This window comes from Octodon degus, unplaced genomic scaffold (assembly GCF_000260255.1).
Source record: "Octodon degus isolate 3935 unplaced genomic scaffold, OctDeg1.0 scaffold00077, whole genome shotgun sequence".
In the NCBI taxonomy this organism is placed as follows: Eukaryota; Metazoa; Chordata; class Mammalia; order Rodentia; family Octodontidae; genus Octodon; species Octodon degus.
The window spans coordinates 10,604,204-10,613,212 of record NW_004524653.1 but is presented as its reverse complement, the minus strand read 5'-3'; the positions used below and the strand labels follow the sequence as shown (position 1 = coordinate 10,613,212).

Genomic DNA, 9,009 nt, shown 5'->3' with positions numbered 1-9,009 from the left:
TCATTGTTAATCTGAAATTCATACTGACCTGGGTATCCTCTATTTTTATTTGTTAACCCTGGCAATTCTAGGTGGCAAGTCCCTGAAGGAATTCAAAGTGGAGACTTAGCATTTTAGCTAAGATTTAATAAATACATTTATTTATAAAATTAAAAGTTCAGATGATATAAATAAGTTTAGAGGATTCAGAGGCATATAAATAAGTTCCAGGAGCACGTAGGTAAATTCATGGGACTGAATCTCCACCTAACAGGTGCAGCAGCTGGTGCAGGTGGGAAACTCCCCAGATCTCTGGGTGGCCTGCAGGAACTTGGAGCTGTCTGCACTTCTTATGTTGCCTTTTCATGGTTCTCTCAGGCCTTGCATGCCCAGGATCTCCTTGGACATTCCCGCATGGAATGTGTTTGGGATGATGGTCACCCCACAGTCGTTATGCAGATGTAGAAACAGGTGGCATGATACAACCAAGGTTACTTGGAAGCATCAGAGTCCATGCTTGCAACTCAGGTCTGTTGCAAAGGTTCTCTGTTCTTCAAGGAGTCCGGCATGCAGGTGTCCTGTCTACATGACTGGGTGCCTGTAGGCAGACCTGGGTGCCAAGGGCAGGAAGGAGACCTCCAGCCAGCTGCTGGCCTTGGTGCCGATCATGTCTTCGCTGGAGCCGGGCTTGAAGATGACAGACCCTCCTGGCCTCCTGGGCGGAGAAGAAGGAGGCAGCAATGGCATGCCTCAGGCGCCGGGCGTAGGTTTCCAGGAGAACAGTGGAGCAGGCCAGGAGCTGCAGGGCTCCAGCAGCCAGCGCTGAGGCAGTGCGGGGACCCTGGGCCGGCAACAGTGGGCAGTCTCGGGAGGTGAGGCGGAGCTCCCATGAGTAGGTCCTGTGCTCGGACAGGAAGGAGCTCTCAGGGGGTGGGTAGTTGAAGAGGAAATGGATGAAGCCCAGGACGGTGTACGCTGCCTTCCAAAAGGAGCAAAAGCCCATCAGTAGAGACCATTTGCTGCTGCCTTTTCCTCCCACCTGTGGAGACTCAAAGGGGTGGACAACACCTAGTTCCCTGCCCTTATATGCAAAGTGGGTACAAAAGTGACCAACTGCTTCCTGGAGCTTGGGGAGGACCACATGTGACCCAGGCTGAAAGGAACTCTTTTACCAAGCAAGCGACACACAAGTTGTTATTGTCTTTGAGCAGACCATCTTAAAGAAAACATTGACATTTGTGTCTGTTTGTTTTCAGCACTGAGGACTGAACCTAGATCCTTCACACTGAATTAGATCTCCAGTTCTCTTTATATTTTTAAATTTTGAGATGGGCTCTCCCCCAGGTTGCTAAGTTGCCCAGGTGGGGCTCAAATTTTCAGTCCTCCCGCCTCGGCCTCCCAGAGTGTCGAGGTTACAGGCGTGGTGTGCCACTGCACTCTGCCGACATTCACTCTTAGTGAGCCCTTACGACCCCTCAGGAGATGCTGGCACATCAGATACGCACACTTCTGCGGAGATGACCCTCACTACAAGGATGAGAGCCCAAAGCTGGAGATGGGTTCTGCGTGGCCTGCTCAGGGGCCAGTCCCAGCCAAGGTGGGTCCCAAATCCTGCTCCGAAGCATTAGACCCTACAAACTCCAGGGTACATCAGAGCCAGGAAGAGAGGTGTCTAGAGTGACAGGGAGAGCCGAAGTGAACCAACAGGTATAGTAAACTAAACCTATGTTAAGTAATAGCAAATGAACTATTTTATACACATACAATTAAAATGCTAAGTGCTAAGACAGCATAGTGTCAAGGTGTAACTGGCAGCATTTTCTTCTTAATGCTACACAAAATAATCATGTGATTTTGGATTAATGGGACCTTAGTTTTAATGGTTTGGCTGTGTGTGTGTGTGTGTGTGTGTGTGTGTGTGTGTGTGTGTGTGATACTGGAGATTGAATTCAGGGCCTTTGCCCTGAGCTACATCCCCAACCCTTTCTGTATTTTAAGACAGAGTCCTGCTATGTTGCTAATGGCCTGGGCTGGGTTTGAGCTTTTGGTCTTCTTGCCTCAGCCTGCCAGAGTGCTGGGTTATAGGCATGCACAGCCACGTCTGGTGAAAGGCGCCTTTGATTTTCCCTAAGGTTTTAAATGAGAGAATACAATTACATACTTAAAACATTGCCTGGCAAATATCTTTCTTGTAGCCCATGGCAAGAAATGACTTTTATGGCATTTCCTGAGCACAGATTGGTACTTAAACAAAAGCTCCACAAACCTATATTACCTACAATGCACTCTGATAATTTTTAGCTTATTTCATTAAAGGAGGGGCTGGGAGATAGCACAGTAGAATAAGGACTTCCCTGGCAAGCACAAGGTCCTGAGTTCAATCCCTGGTACCTCAATAAATAAATAAATGAATAGCAATGGCTACCTAAACTGACTAAATTTAATTTCTCAAAATTTGAAAATTAATTTTCTAGGCACTTGATGAATATAAGCTAATAATACTACTAGCTCAAGCTCTGATGTTTTGGTGCACTTTCCACAACAGAACTCTGTGTGAGCTCCCACTGCTACAAATAAAATGGCAAAAGAAAAGACAGAAACACAAGCCTTGATCTGATAATAAATATATCCAACAATAAGTACCTAGTAAATAGTTTATATATTACCATTCAGGTAGTCAATATCTGCGGCATTGCGGGGTGCACACTGCCTGCTGCAGCGAGGCAGCTGCGCCTTTGTAGAGCAGCCCTCTCTAGCTATACGCAGATGGAAGGTTGTGTTTCAATAAAACTTTATTGTTAAAACCTATAACCTAGTGTTGGATTTGCCTGGAAGGTCACAGTTGGCTGACTCCTGATACAGACTATTCCTGAGCCTTTTACCCAGTCAGAGACCCACATGTGAGTTCCGAGCAGGAGCCACTGGTTATTAAACATTCAGTGTGGCTTGGAAGTTCCTGTGTGCTTTTAGAGACATTTTTGCATGTTAAGACCCACATCGCTTAGGGTAGGGAAGGTTGCTTTAATGTGTACAAATGAGGAAAATGAGCCCAGGACATCTTGCTGCAGATGAAGAGTGACCCTGGAACCAGTCACTTTAAGGTGTCTGAGTCCTTAGCATCCTAATCTGCAATAGACAAAGCAACAGAATCCTATCCCTAGGGCTGTTGTGCAGGTCAGACAGGTTCACTGACTGATGCCTCAGCACCCCTGTCTGCAACTCGGGACAAGGACCATGTACCTGCAAGTCAAAGGCTTAACACGCCCTGTTCCTTTCTCCCAGGAAATCCCCCCATCCTCCACTTCCATCCGCCCACTGTTTTACTTACATCGTATTTGACCGTGAGTGTGATGGGCACAACAGGCAGCTTCTGAGCCCACTGCACAGCAGCCTGTGCCAGCAGGAAGGCTATGTGGTCTGTGGCCACGGTCACAGCTGTGGCCACCAGGAGCAGGACAAGCAGCCCCAGCCTCAGGAGACAGCTCAGCAGCTCCTCCTGTGACAGCTTTGGCTGGGCCGCCTGGAGCAGCCAGGCCGGTGGAGAGTCCAGCAAGTGTGTGGCCTGGGCCCGAGCCAGCTCCCCAGCTAGCCTCCGTGTCACGTAGACATTGTCAAAGCGCAGGTCTGTCAAGTAGCGATGGAGGTACCAGGCCGACTCCACCAGGAGACCAAGCATAAAGAGCCCTGTGACCACCCGCGGAATACCCAGTGCCACTGCCAGTGCCAGGGACTCTAGGCCAGAGAAATCTTCCAGGACCTGCTCAGCGATCTTGAGCACATGAAGGTGGAAAGCAGAGCCATTGCCCTGGACCTCGAATGTCAGGCCCCGGCTGCCTGCTCGGCCTATGGAGCCCAGCGCCCTGGATGCAGCATGCAGATGGTGGGTGGTGTTGAGCAGACTCTCCAGGGAGCCCTCGGTGACGCATCTCAGCACCTGTCCGGTGGCACGCATGTTGGCCAAGACATTTGGCACCACAGCAATGGCCAGGGTGGCAGTACTGTAGGACAGGAGCAGCTGGCGGCCCTGCTTTGTGCCCAAGGTGGGTACACTAAGTGCAAACAGGCAGCGGACAGGGGGCACCAGGCCCAGGCCCAGGAAGATCAGGAGGCCACAGACCGTAGACACCACGGCCGAGAGTTGCAGCGGATAAAGCTGTGAAGATATCAGCCAGTGATGAACCAGACCTGCAGCAGTGACAGCCACGGACCCACACAGGAGGAGGTGGGTCAGCAACTGGCCATAGCTGGCTGGAACAGGCTGGGAGAAGGCATCCCAGGCAGCGTGCAGTGGGACAGATGCCTTTTGGATCCCCAACTGCCAGCACCTCCACCTGCACACAAATAGAGGTTCTCTCAGGAGGTTGAGGCAGAAGGAGTCAGTCCACCCACCCTGCCCAATCAACCTGACGGCAGGCCCCACCCTATTAGTACAGAGGCAGGAACACTTTCCAAGTGGACCAGAATCACCCAGGCCTACACATGTGACATAAACTCAGCCAATCAGGGCCTTCTTCAGGGTTATTCTCACTGGAGCTGTCAGAGAAAAGCTCCATGTGTTTCCTGTGGGGGTCAATGTGGGGGCTGTCCTGAGGCTGTAATTACTGCATTGTGAGGGACGCTGGCCCAAGAGAAGGGAATAAAGCCACCAAAGCAAGAAGCTCAGGAGAGGGAAAGAGGGATGGAGAGATGAAGGGAGGGATAGAAAGAGAGAGAGTACACATAAGAGAATCAGAAAGACAGAGTTCTTTATGGACCTTGGTGTCTCCTCTGTAGTTTAGGAGAAGGAAGGGAAGCCCCATTGTCCTCTGAGGAACTTTTCCTGCCTTGTTTTCTTTATATTTATTCCCTCAACGGATATTTATTAAGCAACTAATAAGTGCTAGCAGCTGGAGAAGCAGAAATGACTAAAACAGACAGCACAGCAGCCCTTGCAGCAACGCTTCAGAGTAACTGCAGAGACACAGTCAGAAGTGGCTGGGCTGCCAGCGCTCACCAAGGGCGCCTGATTGCTTCTGTTGATGGGGCTGGCAGGAAGTCAGGTCACCCAAGACAGTGGGATGCCAGAGGAGGGGATGGGCCCTCGCAGATGAAGGGCCAAGGATCAGATGGCTGTCCGTGTGTTGGGCGGGAGACAAATTAAACCATGAGCAGTAAGCTGGAGGAATTCACAGTCCAACTAGGAGGATGTAAATGGGACGTCAGAGAGTAAGCACATTAACAAAGGACTGTCTGCTGGGCTCAGCCATGCACAGCTATAACCCCAGCTGCTCAGGGTACAAGGCAGGAGAACTGCGTGCTTGAGGTCAGCCTGGAAACTTGGTGAGAGCCTGTCTCCAAATAAAAAATAAGAAGAGCTGGAGATGGAGTGGTGGAGTACCCTGGCACTCAATCCAAGTGACACAGAAACACACACATGCACGCGCGCGCACATGCACACACACATGCAATTGAAAACAACTCTAGGCCTGGCCTGGATTGAGGAGGGCTAGGCAGACAGTCACTGAGTTTTAGTTGGAAGAGGCAGAGGCAGGGGGGCTTCTGGAGGAGGTGATATTTGGATGGAGACTACAAGGTAAGTATCAGTTCTTAAGTGGGGAATTGTCCCCACCTGAAGGCACAGCAAGTGCAAAGGTCCCAAGCTCTGAGTGGCATCACTGGGAAACAGGGTCGAGGGACTTGAACTTGGGGAGCTGTGATCCATGGGGCCAGAGGGACTGGAGTGGAGGTCACAATCCCGGGGCCGGGGGGCTGACTCTGATGTGAAAATAAGCTTTATTTTGGTGCATGATGCGGGGTGTGTGTGTGTGTGTGTGTGTGTGTGTGTGCGCGCGCGTTGCCTCCATATGGAAATAGGAAGTTTCGCATTAATATCTGGATTTCTGCCACCTCTGAGAAAGAAAGGGATATAGGCTAGAGTTCTCGCCTCTGTGGTGGATGGCTAGAGCTGAGTATCTGCTGCCCGTCTGGCAGGGGTGCGCCCCCTACAGGCTGGGCCTCCTCTCCCCTCTGTGGCCTGTGTGCATAAGGAGAGGGTGGCCTACCTTCCCGCCCGGCCCTTAAAACTGGACTGGATGCCCCTTCCTGCTATATAATTAGCACTTGGAACAGGGTAGCTGTTGAAAAGATAACTAGTGATAGAAATGATTTTAAGAACTGAAAGCCAGTCCGAGGTCCCATGTGGTGCTGGGTTCTCTGTCCTTCTAAATGACAAGGACTATCTGCCATGTCCTGAGCACTTACTCGGAGCCAAGCCTTGGGCGTGCATTTTCTCATTCACTTTGCATGACAGTTTCATAGACATTATTCCCATTTCACAGATGGAGGAACTGAGGCACAGAGAGGTGAGGACTTATTCAAAGACAGAGCTTGGGATTTGGGCTCAGACTCCTCACAATAGACTGCTAGCTTTTTGTTGCCTTTGGCCCTGTCCAAAGTTCCCAGACCTACCCCGTCCTGATGAGGTGCTCAGCAGCTCCATGGAGGGCCCTCATGGTCCTGGAATAGTAATGGGTTCAGGCAGGTGGTCTGAGGCAGCGTGCCAGGTGAAGAGAGAGTAGGACTCCTCCTGCTTCTGCTTTTCCACCCTTTAATTAAGTCCTCCTGGCTGCTTTGTCCCGCCCTACCAGGGGCCACCTCCTGGGGGTTGGGCAAGCTGCCTTCTCTTCTCCTGGTAGGCAGGGACAGGGGAAGATGTAGGAGCAGAGAAAGAAATGTTTTCCAAGCCGCATCTGCAATCCTGGTAGAAGGGTGGTAGAAGTAGCCCATTTTACGGAGGAGGCCATTGAGGTTCCAAGAAACTGAACATACAGCTCATTACCAGTAGCAGGCAAGTAAGACATCCATTCTGCTTCCCTGTTCCCTCCCCTCCTCCTGTAGTTATATGCCCCAAGGGAAGCCTGATCCTTGACATTTAGAGGCTAAGAACCACAGGAGACAAGGGGATGCCTGTTAAGATCAGAAGCCTGTGGCTGTCACTATGCTACACTTGTCACTCCTGCAGGGGAGGGACTGGTTCACGGACCTGTGATTCCTTTGTAATGTGCTGGCATTGCACCAGTAGGCGCTCCGTGTGTGCCAGTTCCCTGCCCGCCCCTTCTTCAGCCCTTTGCACCGCAGGTGCACTTCCCAGCTGTCCTGGGAGCCCATCCCCGCTCAGCTCAGAACGTGGGGCTCCTTCCCCACTATCTCAGTCCCCCTCATCTCCAGCAGGGTCTGCACCCTGGGAGGCCTCCCCTGAGCCCCCAGCCCAGAAATAGACTAATGGGGGCAGGTGACATTCATACTGGTGATCATTTTTCCTTACAAGGACATGCTGCTTGGGCCACTCCTCCAGGACTGAAGCGGAGCATCCCGTGGCCTGGCTAGGGGAAGTGACATGTCATTGTCACTCAGCAACCGATTGAGACACCCGTGGTTAGAAGCTTCCTAGAGAGCTCAATGCCCTCCCCCAGCTCTGAGTCTCCCACCCCACAAGCCAGGAGCTGCCACACTGGCAGGAACCAGACACACAGGGTTGTCCAGGAGCAGGAGCCCCTCGAGCCTGTGTCCTGCAGGGCTGCCGAAGCTATCAGGTAACCGCAAAATGTGACCTTCGGAAAGGGAGCTGCTCCTCAGTCCAGCAGAGGACTGAAATTTCTTGAAAAATAAAGCCCAGTATTGCCAGATGTTCAAGTTTTTTCAAAGGTACCCACCATTCCCCTTAGCATAGAAAAACTCTAAGTTTGTAAATCCAGTTTTTAAAAAATAAACAGAGACACTCCTGTGTTGCCCCATCTTAACAGATCTGGAGGTCAAAGCCAGCACAAAGGCAGCTAATCTTTGACCTATGCAGGTGTTGATCCAGTTTGCTGCCAGCCAGCTGCCTCAGAGCTCTTCCCCTGAAGTACAGGGGCCATGGGATGGAAGTGGCAGAGCTGAACGTAAATGCTGGCTTTGTCCATCACTGTGCCACGTGACCTTGGCTGAGACACACCTCTGTCTGAGCTTGTGTGTCCCTGCCACAGCGAGGAGGACCTGGTGCCTACCTGGTAGGATGTCTGAGGACTCACTGGAGTAAAGTGCACAGTGAATTCAGCAAGTGCAGAGAAAAGCTCTTGCCCTGCTTCCTCCCTGCTGGTTTTCAGCTCTGCTAGGAGAGAGTTCCAGGCTGCTGGGACCTGCCCTTCCAGGCTCTGCCATGAGCCTGAAAGCACTCCACAGCCTAGATCCTGTCACATAGGAAGTGCCAAGGCGTCGGCATGGTCCCTGGAGACACTGCCCTAGTTCTCATGGGAACCAGGGAGCTGGCTGGTTATGAACCATGAAGGTCACTTCCAGGAGACCTCGGGTAGACTTGTAAGACTGGGAAGCACAGGGGGAAGAGGGAAATAGTGGGAGACATGGGCCGGCAAGATAGCTCAGCAGTCTAAAGCGCCTGCTTAGGCAAGTGCAAGGACCGCGGTTCCATCCCCAGTACCACATGCCCTGCCAACCCTGCCCCCAGAGTGGGCTGAACAGGCCCCCCCCAAAAAAAAAGTGGGAGACATTTTTAGTTTCTCTTGGCACATGTAGCCAGTCACCTCTGCCCATGTAAGGCTGGCCTGACCTCAAGGCCTACAGCATCCGGAAGGGATGTCTGAGTCACCCCACATAGAACCATCTGGGCTGAAGGGAATTTCTGGAGGAAGGATTCAGAGCCATAAGACAGAAGGGGAAGTGGTGAGCCCCAGGCTGGCCCCGGAGTGCAGGCTGGGACTTGGGGGCATAATCAGAGGGCCTTAGGAGAGGAGTGCTGCTGAGCTTTCAGCCTGTGGGTAGTGAATGTGGCTACTGTCCGGATGGTTGGAGATTGCAGCAGGGTGGCTAAAATCTGTACGTGCAGTCAGAGATATCTGATAGAAAACAGGGAGTGGTGTGGTGGTGGTGGTGGCGCATAATATTGTTTTCTAATAAGCATATAAAACTAAAAGCCTTTTTAAGAAAATGTTTTATTCAACATCTTCTAGCCAAAAGATTACCCTTTCCACATGGAAGCACTGTCAAGAGGCTATT

At 51.5% G+C, this 9,009-nt stretch overlaps 1 protein-coding gene across 1 annotated transcript; it reads right to left on the bottom strand.

Annotated features, from left to right (window-relative positions):
* Positions 1–278: 278 nt before the first annotated feature.
* On the bottom strand, positions 279–6,516 carry Ocstamp (osteoclast stimulatory transmembrane protein). The gene is made up of 3 exons (XM_004636118.2): positions 6,427–6,516; positions 3,308–4,310; positions 279–958 (listed from the first exon to the last, which is right to left on the bottom strand). Exons 1-3 carry the CDS (start codon positions 6,468–6,470, stop codon positions 533–535), a joined length of 1,473 nt encoding a protein of 490 aa, XP_004636175.1. The 5' UTR covers positions 6,471–6,516; the 3' UTR covers positions 279–532.
* Positions 6,517–9,009: the final 2,493 nt, after the last annotated feature.